Source organism: Pinus tabuliformis, chromosome 6 (genome assembly GCF_031772625.1).
Source record: "Pinus tabuliformis cultivar Carrire ecotype Pingquan chromosome 6, CPIR1, whole genome shotgun sequence".
Lineage (NCBI taxonomy): Eukaryota > Viridiplantae > Streptophyta > Pinopsida > Pinales > Pinaceae > Pinus > Pinus tabuliformis.
In genome coordinates, this window is record NC_142292.1 from 1,417,462,153 (window position 1) to 1,417,477,642 (window position 15,490).

Genomic DNA, 15,490 nt, shown 5'->3' on the forward strand with positions numbered 1-15,490 from the left:
ACTCCTTGGACGTGACTATGTTTATGACATGGAAGCTATTGTTTCAACACTCTTCCGAGTGATGCGTTTCCCGCATGAAGGCAAAATTGTCACCGTTGACCAGCTTTCATTTCCCGGTCCAAGCATAGCTCCAAGTCAATCATCATCCCTAAATGGTCCTTTTACTTCAGCAGTATCTCTTGAACCTTCATTCCATCCAACTAATAGTCAGGAGTAATCTGGTGAATGTAATGAAGCTTTGGGGGGCATGCACCTAGTTGTAAAGATAAGTTTCCTTGTAGGTTATGTGATTGGTCTGTCACACCATTCACTTTTGTCTATTCTGGACGAAGCCGTCCTGCTTCAGTGCAGTGACTTCCATCTGGTTACAAGAGACTCTCTTTTTCGTCATGCTGGGGGCATGCACCCCTTTATTCAAGCATAGTTTTGTCGTTTCGAGCTTGTGTAAAAATAAAACTGACTCCAAGCATAGTTCCCCCATGGTTCAAGCTTGTCAAAAAATGAACCCATTTTCAAACCCTTGTGATTGCCATTCTATCAGCCTTTTGAACCTTAGTTGTGTACATCCCATCACCACCATCCCTTTGGCCGATCATGCACTCTCACTTGGTTGTTTTGCCCTTTTTGAGGAACAGTTGCGATGAGTGGTCTTATTAGCCAGCCTCTTCACAGACATTAACATGTTTTGAGAAGTTCCAAATTCACCGGAACCAGTTGCTACCCTAGATACCACTCGTTCCTCAAAATCGAGTCCTCTTTAAACCCTTTTTAGACTCGTTAAATATGAAAAGATTATCGAGCGCTTGTCTTTTTCAGCGCGTTAAAATGATTGGAAAAGTCATCCCTCCTGTATGATTTTATACTTTTTCGAACCCGAGAGATTATCTTACGAAAAAGTCGAGCGCTTGTCTTTTTCAGCTCGTTAAAGTGATTGGAAAAGTCATCCCTTTTGTATTATTTTATCCTTTTTCGGACCTAAGGGATTATTTTACGAAAAAGAACTTATGGAGTTTTCTTTTCGTCCCTTTTCAAACTCTCTAAACATGAAAAGGACCAAGTTATCCTTGTCGTTAAACTCGTTAAAACAATAGCGACAAACTTGTCCATTCTAAACGAGATCGAGTTTCACTGTCGCTAGACTCGTCAAAACATAGCGACAGGTTTGCCCGAAGGGCAAATTATAGAACAAGCATATGTTATCCTCCTCAAGCTTGACAAAAAATAAAGAGGTACTGGTCAACAATGACTGGGGAAAAAGGGAAAAAAACTTGAAGAACTTATGGTAGCAGGTCGCTCTTGAACATGACACTTTCACTTCATCTCCATTATTGAGTTGGGTTGGGTTATTTCGTTCACCGGTCATCTCACCATTGGTCTTTCATACCATCCATCTTTTGGGGTTAACGCTACCAATTCATCTCAGTGTCGCCGACATGTTCAAGAGAAGTCATTCAATTGAGAAACCACCATCCAGTTAATATCTCATCCACTACAATACCTCCAACCTCCATTTTTTCATGACAGCCATTCATGAACCTTGTGTCGTCAGTTCATTTTCACCTCCAGAAATCATTTGCTTCATTTCGTGTCGTAGATGTGGGATACATTAAGGCCCTCCTACGACGAGTCATTTCTTGTCGACATCAACTCATTATCCAAGAAGTTGACTTAGAAACAACCCTTCCAGTGCTTTGAAGCTTGCATACATCAATGGCAAGTTTCTCACTTCCGGCGACAGGTTGACATCAATGGCCTTCGACCGAAATATTTTGCGTGGTGTTCAACATCGGATCATATATTCACACCACGTGAATTGTACTGTAGTACCTTGAGGGTCATTATCATTATCGGTGATTCCTCTCGCATCTGTTAACAGCTTACATCATTGGCTGGTAATCAGGCGATGTCTTTCCATGTTCGACTTCAGAACATCTCTTCACATGGATTGACTTGTACATCGAGTGAAGATTGAATGAGTTTGAAGACCTCGGATCTAGTTTCATCCATCCGGGCTGCAATATATTCAGGGACATAAAAACATCAAATGTACAAACGCTCTACACAGATGGTCATCCTACCCATGGATGATGACTCTACATCTGAAGAATCACTAGTCTGCATCTACAGACGACTCTCTGATTTATGTACATGAAATGAATTTATAAAGCTGAGCATGGGAATGCCTCCCTCAGCTAGATCATGAAAACTATATTATGATGATGTATTGTGTTGTAACTTATGCAAGTCACCTTCCAGTTCGAAACTTTGGATCCTCATGATAAAGCATTTCACCCGACATCAATATTTACGACTTCATGCTTTACAGGGCAACTGTTATCGACATATTTGGGCACATCAACCCCAAACTTATATGTCGATAAACTAGGGCTCATCAACCCCTAAAAGGGTTGGTTCATACCCTAAAAGAACATAGTCATCTGATTACATCATTCCCCAAAAGTTCCATCTGAGAAACCATCCAGAAATGGCCTAAATTGAACCATACTGACTGCTCCACTGGCAAAGTGCGATGCATACTGAGTGGTACACTACCAAGGTGTGATGCATACTGATTAGGCCTTCTATAGGGTGCGATGGGCGAGGATGGACAAATGTCCGAGACAGTTTGCTACGTGGTTGCTCAAGGAATCTTCTAGAAACTTCTCCTGTGCCACTTGCCTCTCTGAATTCGCCTAAGGATGAGTAAGAGATTTAAGAAATCTCTAAGTGGAACCAATTGTAACAAGTGGAATGACACTAATCAAACCCCATGGATGACTCACACCCTTGCACACATCTATAAATGGATCTCCAATTCAAGAGATCTAGAGGCTCGAATATTATGAATTGCAAGGAAATGTTGATAGTTTATAATGGAGGAAAGAGCATTGTATTGTTGGTGTGATCTTGCTATTTCATGAGGTGAAGAGGGATTGAAGCTGGGAGGATGATGCTGGATCAAACAACTGGATTGTAATTCTCCCTTCTATTAATAAAGTTCTTCAAGTTTTCTTCCATATAATTGTGCAATTGTGAATGTTATCATTTGTGAATGCTATCATTTGTTCATTATATATTTGATTCTGTAATGTTTATGTTGTAATAGATCACGATGCTTTGACGATTCTTTGTTGTTGTACTTGTGCAAGTACTTTCCAAGCGTGTTAAATACGTGGAGTTGCGAGCTCTGTCAAGGGGGAGAGAGATCAAGCAAGGGATTTAGCGGAAGTTCCAGGTTGATTCCATTATCTTTCTCTTATATGTTACACATAGAAGAAATCATTGAATTGCTTTAATTGAGGATGATGCTGGATCAGACAACTGGGTTGTAATTCTCCCTCTTCACCTCATGAAATAACAAGATCGCACCAACAATACAATGCTCTTTCCTCAATTACAAACTATCAGCACTTCCTTGCAATTCACAGTATTCCAGCCTCTAGATCTCTTGAATTAGAGATCCATTTATAGATGTGTGCAAGGGTGTGAGTCATCCATGGGGTTTGATTAGTGTCATTCCACTTGTTACAATTGGTTCCACTTGGAGATTTCTTAGATCTCTTACTCATCCTTGGGCGAATTCAGAGAGGCAAGTGGCACAAGAGAAGTTTCTAGAAGATTCCATGAGCAACCACCTAGCAAACTGTCTCGGACATTTGTCCATCCTTGCCCATCGCACCCTATAGAAGGCCTAATCAGTATGCATTGCACCCTGGTAGTGTACCACTCAGTATGCATCGCACTTTGCCAGTGGAGCAGCCAGTATGGTTCAATTTAGGCCATTTCTGGATGGTTTCTCAGATGGAAATTTTGGGGAATGATGTAATCAGATGACTATGTTCTTTTAGGGTATGAACGAACTCTTTTAGGGGTTGATGGGCCCTAGTTTATCGACATATAAGTATGGGGTTGATGTGCCCAAATATGTCTATAACACCTGGTATTCTCTCTGGGCTCTCTGCCATAATAATTTTTTGTGCCCTCTTCTCTGGAATGATTTTTGTTATCCCTTGTCTCGCTAATGCATGCCTGAGTGCTGCGTGAGGGAGTGTTGAGGCTGCGTTTGGTAGGTCGAGGTTCTAATCCTGCTGCTGTGGATAGTAAGGCCCCATGGCTTTGGACTAGTGCGCATCTGGTGCCTCCATGCTGGAAAGAGGAACGAGGAACACTGCCATCAAAGTCTACATGCTGTTGATATACATTTGCACGTTGTTGGTATACACCCGCATTGCTCTTGATTGATTATCTTTAACGTTGCTCCATACATACATTTACATTTACTACTCCGTATTATGTTTACGTTGCTCCATACATACACTGCTCCGTATTACGTTGTCAATTGTATTTACGCTGCCCATACATACATTTACGCTGATCAGTTTTTGAGTATTACATTGAATGAAACGTTGAATGTGTTGAATGTCTTCACATTGGGATCAGAGCGAAAGGTGCTGGTGAAGGACCACCATACCTACGTGAAGGACCACCATATGCTTGGTATTGCATAGAATTGGCGTTGAAAATGTTGAATGCAGTCAAAGGGAGTTGCTAGATAACATTTTATGTTTGGATGAAAACATAAGCCTGTTAATTCTTGTACAGTTGTTTTTTTAGAGTAATTGCTTATTTATATATTAGCAAATGTTAAGCGTTATATACCTCAGTTCAGTGCGTTGTACAGTTTCGTAGTCTCGGGTATTGACATTTGTTGTCCAGTTGAATTTGCTGACCAGTCATATCATAATTATATTTTCTCCCATTAAGAGTAAAATTTTGCAGCAGAAGTTTTTGTTACAGTATGCATTCAATCATATCCATTGTGGGAATAGTTCTCACTGGCAAGGAGAACTATTCTGAGTGGTCCCGGATGATAAAACACACCCTCATTTTCAATGAGTTGTGGAAAGGAGTGTGTATTGGAGACGGAGACAAACAGCCAGAACAGCCTACCTCAGACAAAGAGCTCGCCATTTGGGAAAATAAGAACAACAAAGCCTATGCATTAATTGCAGCATCTGTAAGTGAAGAGGTGAGTCGCCATATTACGCCATTTTCAACTGCTTTCGAAGCCTTACAAAAGCTGAAAGAACTCTATGACTCACATTCTGCAATTGAAATTGTTCAACTCATGATTAAGCTCTTCACTCTTGAATTGCAAAATAATGATCCTATTGCTCTTGCATCCGAAGTAAAATCTATAATGCATGATATCCAAGCCACTAAAATTGATTTGGATATTCCTCTTATCGCTTTTCTCAAGGCACTTTATCCTACTTACTCCAATTATCTTGAGTCATTGCAAGCAAATGGAAATCTTAAAGACATTACCGTTGACTCTCTTGTGAAAAAATTTGCTGAAAGAGAGAAAGCTTTTGGAAAGAAAACAATCCCTGAATCTTCTAAAGAGGTTGTGTGCCTTGCTCATAAAGAAAAACATCATGCTCAAGATTCTTTTAGAGGAAGAGATGGTCGAAAAGGAAGAGGAAGATATTCCAGAGGCAGGGGGGCAGACACTCTCAAGGAGAAAAGGCAAATTTGCACTGCATACACTGCAAAAGAAATGGATCACATGATGCCTCTACATGCAAGTTACCATGGGACAAAATTGAGCAGCAAAGAAATCAACATAAAGGTAGAATTGATGATACAGACAAAGGTAAAGCACCTGAATCCGCTCACTATGTTGTGGCACAATGTAATATTAGAGTAAATGAAGATTTATTTAATGCTTCACTTGCTTCTTAGAAAAATGATTGGTTGTTTGATTCAGGAGCAACTTGCCACATGACTCATAGAAAAGATTTTTTTGAAGAATTTACTGACAATGTTGATGGAGCAGTATACTTTGCAGACCAATCAAAAATCAAGCCATCAGGGCTTGGCACAATCAGGCTTAAATTGCCTGGTCTTCCAGACTTTCTTCTACATCATGTTCTATATCTCCCACAGTTGAAGAGAAACTTGCTGTCCTTGGTCCACATCTGCCAACAAGGTCACTCCATTCATATGTTTGATGGCAAGCTTGAGGTGAGAAAAGCATCTGACCACTCACTTGTCATTAGGGGAATAGAAGAAGAAAGGTTTCTCAAGCTGCAAGGTAGCTCTGCTCGTGCACAACATTTCTCATACAATTCTCATTATGAAGAAGGTACGCTTCCATCAAGTTTATTATGGCATGCTAGATTTGGACATTTGAACTATGACAGCCTCCGCTTGTTGAAGAAAAATGGTGTTGTTGGTTTGCCTACAATTCCTAGGAAATTTAAGCAATGTGATGATTGCATTCTAGGAAAGCATGGCAAACAGTCTTTTCATGATTCACATTCAAGAGCACGTAGAAAACTTGAACTCATTCATTCATATTTATGTGGTCCAATCCATGTTCCTTCTGCAAATGGAAATAAATATATGATGACATTTATTGATGACTACACCAAAATGTGTTGGGTTTATTTATTGAAGAACAAATCTGATATTTTTCAAACATTCAAGAATTTTCATAAATGGATTGAAAATGATGCACAATCTCATATTGGGTCTATTCGCACTGATAATGGAAAAGAATATACATCAAATGAATTTGAAAACTATCTTCACCAACATGGGATCAAACATCAAACAATTGTACCTTATAATCCCCAACAGAATGGTGTCGCTGAAAGAATGAATAGGACAATCTTAAATATGGTACGATCCATGCTCTTCTTCAAAAATGTAAAGATAATGTTTTGGGTTGATGTTGTTCTATGTGCTGCATATATAAAGAATAGATGTCCATCTAATGCTATTAGAAACAACACTCCATATGAAATGTGGTATGGGCATGTTCCTTCGGTAAAGCATCTCAGGGTCTTTGGTTCCACCTGTTATGCCTTGATACCAAAGGTACAGAGAAACAAACTTGGTGCAAGAAGCTGTAAGTGTATCTTCCTCGGGTATTCAAACACATCCAAAGCATACCGTCTCTGTGATGAAGTCAATAAAAAGTTTGTTGTATCTAGAGATGTAATTTTTCTTGAATCATCCAAAACTGACAATGTTGTTGAGCGGCAACTTGATCGCTTGGATAGATTCGCAAATGCAAAATCATTTCAAGAATTTGATAGTCAGATTCCACATCTTGAAGGGGGGATTCCTATACTAGATCAACATGTGGAATCTTCTTCTAAAGAACTCTCTCCCCCGCATGAAACCCCAACAACGGATAATGCTTTAAGTGATGTGATTGAGAGAATTGGGGGACTCAATCTTGATTCAGTCCCAACTCAATCAACGGAGCACCCTAGACCATCTGAGAAAGGTCCCCCAAAGTGGCTGACAAAGACACTTGAAAGTGTTCATCCTGATGAGGTTGGAAAGACAAGAGCTAGAAATTCAAACCGGCAAAATGGAGGTGATGTAGATGACTCTAATTCACCTGTTGATATGGATGTTTCTTATGATTGTGAATTGAACTTGTCTACAGATTTTGAACCAACTTCCTTTAAAGAAGCTGCTTTTAATGATGAATGGAAAGAAGCGATGCAAAAGGTGTATGATGCCCTCATAAAGAACGGCACTTGGAAGCTAGTTGATCCTCCATTAGGAACCAAACCAATTGGCTGCAAGTGGGTCTACAAGAATAAGTATAAAGCTGATGGCTCACTTGACAAGCACAAAGCTAGGCTTGTGGCAAAACGTTTTGCACAGAAGGAAGGGGTCGATTATGAAGAGACTTTTGCCCCCACAGCAAAATGGGCTACCATCCGAACACTCTTTGCCCTAGCAGCTCAAAACGGTTGGAAAGTCCATCAAATGAATGTAAAAATTGCTTTCTTGAATGGAGATCTAAAAGAGAATGTTTTTATGTTCCAGCCTGAAGGATTTGCTGTGAGAGGACATGAACATAAAATATGCAAACTTGTGAAATCCTTGTATGGCCTCAAACAAGCACCGCGAGCCTGGTATGAAAAACTAACTGAGCATCTTCTGAAACTCAATTTCAAACATTATGATCTTGATGATGTAACTTTATTTGTCAAGAAAGTTGGCAAAACAATTATATATCTTGTGGTATATGTAGATGATCTTTTGATGACAGGGAACAATGAAAGCTACATTGCATCCATAAAGAGGGAATTGGGGAAAAGTTTTGAAATGACTGATTTGGGCTATGTTCATTACTATCTTGGTATTGAAGTAACTCAACATCCGAAGTCCATATTTCTTTCTCAATAGAAATACATTGGAGATCTGTTGAACAGGTTTGTCATGACATAATGCAATCCTCTTACTACTCCAATGGAACAAAACTTAAAGCTCACATCTATTGAAGGAAAAGAATTTGAGGATGCAACAAAGTATAGACAACTTGTAGGAAGTCTCAACTACCTAACTACTACAAGACCAGACATTTTGTTTGCTATTGGAATCCTCTCCAAGTTTATGCAAAAGCCTTGTGAAGGACATTGGTCTACTGCAAAAAGAGTTCTAAGGTACTTGAAGGGAATTCAAGACTTTGGAATCAAGTATACGCAGGTGGACGACTTCAGTTTGATTGGATACTCTGATTCAAACTTCGATGGAGACAAAGAAACTGGGGTATCTACTTCAGGATATGCTATGAGTCTTGGATCAGGAGTTGTCTCATGGAGATCTTGCAAACAATCAGTTCCAGCAGATTCCACAATAGAAGCAGAGTACGTGGCAGCAGCTGAGGCAACAAAAGAAATTGTGTGCCTCAGGAAAATTCTTGAAGACTTGCGGGTAAAACAAGTACAATCAACTCCACTCATGATTGACAATACCTCTGCAATAAAGTTGGCCAAGAACCCAAAGTTCCATGATCGAACTAAGCACATCAATACTAAATATCGTCTGATTCGACATCATGTTGAGGCTAAGACAATCCATCTCCATTATTATTCCACTAATGAGCAAATTGCAAACATCTTCACCAAAGCACTTGGAAAAGAAAAGCTTGAACGATTCAGAATGATGCTTGGACTCACCAACATCCCTTCAGATTAAGGGGGGGAATGTTGACACCTAATCATCAGGATTGGGTGAATAAATACAATTGATGTAAATAAATAATAAGAAATATGAACAGTCATCGAAAGATGAAGTGAACAGTCTCCTCATGTATATAATAAAGACCAACCTGAAGGAATAATATGAATTGATTTGGTGGAGTTACTGCCTGGCCTGACAATAATAGACATTCGCTTCTACTCTAATGTTTATGGACCAAAAATAAATTAGGAGTCAGGACATGTATGGTTTTATGACTAATATGAATTACTTGTAATTATAACTACATTTTATTTCAAATTTCAAACTAGATTGAACCTTTCCTTGTGTTGTTATCACCAAATAAATGAAAGAAACATGTCCCTTCAAATTTTGAATTCATAAAATGATTTTTTTGCGATAATCAACATGCTTGTAATACTATTGATCATGTTTCCATATAGATGTCATTGTGACATTTTTTCACACAATCCCCCTTCTATATCAAATATATGTGGATTAGAGTCCACAAAACCTCTACAACATTAGAGTGAGCCTGAAACTTGCATTATTTGTAGCACTACATGACATTGATGGTTCCTACTACTTATGTAACCAACGAAATAGATTGTAAGCAAAGTGGTGAGGGTTGAAATCTAGCACTTGTTCAACTGCATTATATTGAATATTTTCAAAATCAATGTTGACTAAGCTGGCCCTAACAAGCACAACCTTCACCCTTTGACATTATGGAAGCCTCTAATGGCTATCTCATCACCATAAAACACTACTATTCTGGAGGGAAGTGCTATCATAGTAGAAGGAAGTAGCGACTCTTCTACTAAAGGAACCACAAAAATTGTACTAAAAGTTCGCCACAAGTTAAATTTGAAATTGACCTCTTTGTTACCATGGAAAATCTTGTTGACTAATAAATCCAATCACCAAGCAAAAACCCTACGGCAACTTGAGGACAGTGCCCACTATCACCTCAACAATTAACCTCCTCACTTTAGGCTGACTCCCCTTCGACAGAAGGGGGGATTCCTTGATAAGACTACAAATTTATCAATACAAATCTTGATATAAAAATCATGTGCAAAATGATGATTTCGTTACTAAGTGGTGGTGGACTATCAAAACCAATTTCTATCCATTTGGTCATTTAGTCAAGATCAAAGAGCATGAAGCCTAGAGTATGATGGGTGAGATGTGATTAAGTCATGCATTAATGTGCTAAAATTAGTCCAAAACAAGAAAGGTTGTCTAGAGATCGCATAGGCAAGGAAGAACAAAAAATTAAGGAAAGTAAAAACTTTGGTTTCCCCAATTCTCAATTGATCTTAGTTTTATCTATAAAACAATATAAGTATTAGCATTATTCAAGCCACAACAGCATGGTGCATGATTTGTCAAGATTTGCATTATGGAAAATAAGGAGCAATTTGCTCCATTTTTCATTTTAAAATGTTGTAAGGCCCCTGACCCAACTTTGAAGAAGAGACTTTGCACTTGAAAATGTTATAATCGCATTGACCCATCTTACTAGAAAAAGTCTCAAGCAAATTGATCAGAAAGTTGATCAAGGAACATGCCTTGACCTACAAGCTTGGGACACTAATAGCAAACAAAAAGAATGAAAAAAACTAGACTACAAAAATCCATGAAAAAGTTTCAGACAAGATAATGCCCAACTTAGGAACTATCCCACATCATGTGGGGCGCCTTGAATCAATGGAACTGGCTCCATTTGGCAAATTGGATGTTCTAATTCAAACCATACTACAACAAATTGATCTACATTGAAGCTACCAACAATCAAGAGTAACCAATCAAGCAATTCTAAATAAGCATCGTGTAGTGTTTTGATGCTAGTTTGTATCTACCTAAGATATAAGTATTAGACCTTATAATTCAGTCAAAACATCTATGGACTATTAGAGAGCAAGGCATGAGGCATACAAAGAAATAGGGTGGTGCCTTCATCCCCTTATCAACATAACTTTTGAATCATCCACCTGATTGAAACCTTTCAAGGTTTGCCTTCTTGTTTCTCATTAGATCTGCTCTTTATATACGCATACATTTCATATTATGTATATTACTATATAAGAACCCCTCAACTATTCAAGGTCTTACCTAAAAAGCAAAGCCCTTCTCAGGTAAGGAATATTTTAGATCTAGAAAAAATTGACAAGTTAATAACAAAATCTATGACGTACATTTTTTGATGTAATATAGTACACTTTAATTTCTCAACACAAAAAGAAATCTCCTCTTCTATTTTTTAAAAGGGGGGTGGGGGTTACTGCAACAGCAGTTGTCTGACATATATGTGATTTTTGCAATTTAATTTGATGTTTTAAGAGGATTTGATGAGTGTTTTTGAAGTTTGCACATATAACTTGTGCAACTTTTGTATCATAAACTATTTTAAGTATATATCATTATATGCAATTTCACACTCTCTTACCTGATGCTAACAAATGTACATGCCTCAATGTTATGTTCATGTCTATGAAATAGATTTCTCGTGAATTGAAAAAATTCAATTTTTTGTGAATTTTTCTAACTTTTTCCAAGGTTCCAAGGTTTCCATTTATCAAGTTGTGTGCAAAAACTCTCCTGAGCCAGCCAACGTTACAGTCTTGCCCATTGGCTTTGCCACGTCATTTCCTGTGTGACTATAGTGAAGCACAAAATATTATTGACATTAAAAAAGTGGAAAACTGTAGAAAGGAACGCCAGATTTGGTAAATCCTTACCTACATTTAATTATACCCTTTGAAGCTAGATCTCTAAACTACATGCCCGTGACCAAACCAATGGGTAATCCACGAAACAGGAAATGTGTTGTACAGTTTTCACACATATTCGGGGGCATGCTCCTTTACATCAAATAGGAACCGAACCCACGGAAGGATTGCAGCTAGAATGAACATGGAATTGAAAGGAAAACCCGCGGGATTGATAGAAAATGACAGGAAACCCCGCAAAATGTTTCTCGTAATGTTAAAGCATTTTATCTTACATGGGATCGTGGACGTACAATTCCTCGTCCTGGCGGTTCAGTTTATATAATACGTTACAGATCCAAAACCCTGGCAGAAATAAAACCCTGGCAGAAATAAAACCCTGGCGGAACTAAAACCCTAAACCCTGACTTCCTTCAGTAAAATAAAGCTCCCGAACGAAAATCAATAATAAATAACGGAGAGTTTGCTATTGCAATAGCTTTAAACCCTCGCATACATTTATAAATAATAGCAAAGGTTTCCAACGTGCTGCAAAAACTCTCAAGCAGAGATTCTAAAATACAGGCCTTAAACACCAACATAAACTAATTTCAACATTTTGCCGAAGATTTGAATGGCTGTTTAATAAAAACATGCAAGCAATACTTCAATGAAAACCCGCCTCAGTATATTTATGTAAGAATGACCTACGAATTCAAATAATTCGCGTTTCAGATATTATACCGATAAAATCCAGCGCACTCTGAAGAATAAAATACACTAAACGGGGGAAATAAACACCAATACCGATAAGAATAGGAAATGGAAGCATCATACCATGTTAGCTGCCCATTTCTCTTCATCTTGAACTTGAGCATTCCACGTTTGTTTCAGTTTTTCCATGACAGCGCCGCCTACCGCCATTGCCGATTATTAGAGCGCACTGTAAAACACCTTTGAATATACCCTAGAACCCTTAATCGTCAATGCGTCCTCCTGCAAGTTCAAACGATAAGAAAAAACACAATCAAATTTCTCATACCTCCGTGGAAGCGTAACTCGAGGTTTTTGTTTTCTTTTCTTTTCTAATTTTTTGTTTTTTATAATAGAAAAAACACACTGGACGATGAACCACACTGGTTGGTTCGAAACGCGTCGACAAATGACTTTTCATGTGATTTACGCCGAAATCTTTATCTAACCTAATATGGATCACAGAAGCCTAAACTCTATTAGAAAAAACACAATCAAATTTCTTATACCTCCGTGGAAGCGTAACTCGAGATTTTTGTTTCCCTTTTCTTTTCTAATTTTTTGTTTTTTATAATGGAAGTTGGCAAGTACCTATCATCTTTATAATTTAGTCATACTTTACTTATTATCATTAAATAATACTAAAAATATGTTAGGCGGTAGACTTTCTAGGTTTTAAGGTTTCTTTATTGTGTTAAATATTTTTAGGTGGGTATGAGAGATGTTGTAATATAATGTTTATTGGGATGTTATCTTTTTCATCTAGTTTCAAATCTAATGCGGAGACACTATGGTCCGTAGTAGTAAGGCTAGAAGGATAGGCGTCTCGTTGGAGTTTGGGATCCCAACTTTAGTTTCCAGTGGTCTTCGGATATCTCAGCCCTAAACTAAACTATGAGCCTCTGATATATGTGGCTTGCACGCTATTACATATATCTGAGGAGGTTGCTAGTTCCCCATAAACAATTTCTTTCAAAACACTGTAAAGTAATGTCTTGTAAACATTTTGACTAGTTCAAAATAAAATAAAAATTATTGTTTTTATTAATTTTTGTTGGGTAGTTAAGGTAAATTTGACCTAGTCAAGTTACCAGTAGTTTTTGAGCTCCAAGTTTATGAGAACTCATGGTATTGACCCAACCTATTTAAAGGGGAAATTAAACTAGACTAGATCCATCTTAACTTTAGAAGCTCCAAGTTTATGAGAACTCATGGTATTGACCCAACCTGTTTAAAGGGAAAATTAAACTAGCCTAGATTCATCTTAACTTCGGATCTACCAAGTGTTGAGAGGGATCAAATCTCTTGAGATGTGTAACATATCTATCCAAGAAAAAAGATATAGTAAATATTGTGACACTTCAATAATTAACTATTGACAAGTATAGTCTCCAAGATTTTTACTAAACATTACTCTAAAATAAGCCTTAACCCTACCAGTCTTCACTGCAATGAGGTATGCGAAGTCATTTCTTGAAGTCTCTGAATTCCTAGGTTATTAGCTCCATAGATAACCAAGTTTCTTGAGTGAATGTTTCATGTTTCAATGTTTGTCAATAAGCCTTAACCCTACCAATCTTCACTGCAATGAGGTATGTGAAGTCATTTCTTGAAGTCTCTGAATTGAGGTTATTAACTCCAGAGATAACCAAGTTTCTTGAGTGAATGTTTCATGTTTCAATGTTTGCAGGTCGAGGTAGTTCTTTCTCGTTTATTTAGTTAGGTTCTCACTACTCCAATGGGTACCTTAGGGTTTGGAAGGGTTTCTTGCCATAAGCACTTCCGTCAGTTTCATGTGGCATGCATAGGTTTGCCACACAGGTAGACAAGTCCCTCTTCAAAGTCTTAATGTTGAATAACAATGTTTGGGTTTGCCTCTTCATTGGTATTTGATTCTGAGCACATTCGTTGATTTCACAGGGTATCCAGAACGATGGTGATTTCCAGATTCATATTAACAGGTGGGTTTGTTCTCTTTTCTTATTACATTTCCCTTTCAAGTATCGTTCTTTAATAATGTCACATTATTAATGGATTTCTCTTATTCGATACCTGGTAGGCCAAATTCTCCCCTTTACAGGAATGGATGTCCCCTGAGAGTTTTAATCATTATTTAATCTTTGGAGTTCGGTCGTCATAATTTAGGTTCTTATTAGTTTTCCTACTTGTTTGTTGTTCGAGGTTACGTTGAGGGGGTGACCTGTGGTCACTTACTCCTTCTCAATTATGGCTAAAGCAGTGTCTTACCCGGTCATTTTCATTGGAACATGTTGTTCTTAATTTTATACTTAAGGGCATGTGGCCTCGTAGGGCTTTCGACCACTGTCATTGTAACTCGAAAATGACGGCTTTCCTTTCCAAAATTTTTGCAATAGTTTAATAAAGTGTGAATTTTCAACATTTCACTTTAATTTATTTGTTATCACATGCATTCAAATCCTTTATGGGTTGAACAAGAAACAACTTATTTTCTTCAGAAAGAATGGGTTGCAGTTGTTCCCACCCTTTTGTTGGCTACTTGTATATTTAATTGCTAGTACTACAATATTTATTTTTAGTTTTGCCTCGAGTTCGTTCTACTGCACATTTATACATTTATATCTCAGACTCTTGTATCTATGTGATATTAAGTTAGATTGTATATTCACACTTTATATTTAGGTTTTTGGTCTTTACAAAATGTCGCTCCATTTACCACTTAAAGAGTTCTTTATTGGCAGTTGCTTGCACTATTTATAATTTAGCGGTTTGGAGACCCTGGTGGGAACTGACTGCAAGACCTACTCCCTCCTTCCATACCCCCTTTTCGAGCACAAGATTGTCACTAAGTTGTTGGGTACTTGTCCAACTAGGCCAGGTGACTAACCTAGCTCATAGTTTTATAACGATTACTTTATTATTACATTTTGCAAATTGTTAACATAGCCATCTTTATACATGAACATGAACATCACTTTAGCAAGAAAGAAACCATCTATGCACATGAACAAAAGCAACATACAACAGTAAAT

At 37.9% G+C, this 15,490-nt stretch overlaps 1 protein-coding gene across 2 annotated transcripts in view; it reads right to left on the reverse strand.

Moving 5' to 3' along the window:
- The window catches only part of LOC149263952 (mitochondrial import receptor subunit TOM5 homolog), a 35,467-nt gene extending 22,680 nt beyond the window's left edge, over nt 1-12,787 (reverse strand). Inside the window, exons 1-2 of one of the 2 annotated variants that reach the window (XM_089427010.1) lie at nt 12,769-12,787; nt 12,564-12,722 (exon numbers count right to left, since the gene is read on the reverse strand). In XM_089427010.1, the coding sequence (XP_089283136.1) occupies nt 12,564-12,650 (87 nt within the window). In that variant the 5' untranslated portion in view covers nt 12,651-12,722; nt 12,769-12,787. The other variant, XM_089427005.1, reaches the window with a different exon arrangement.
- Nucleotides 12,788-15,490: the final 2,703 nt, after the last annotated feature.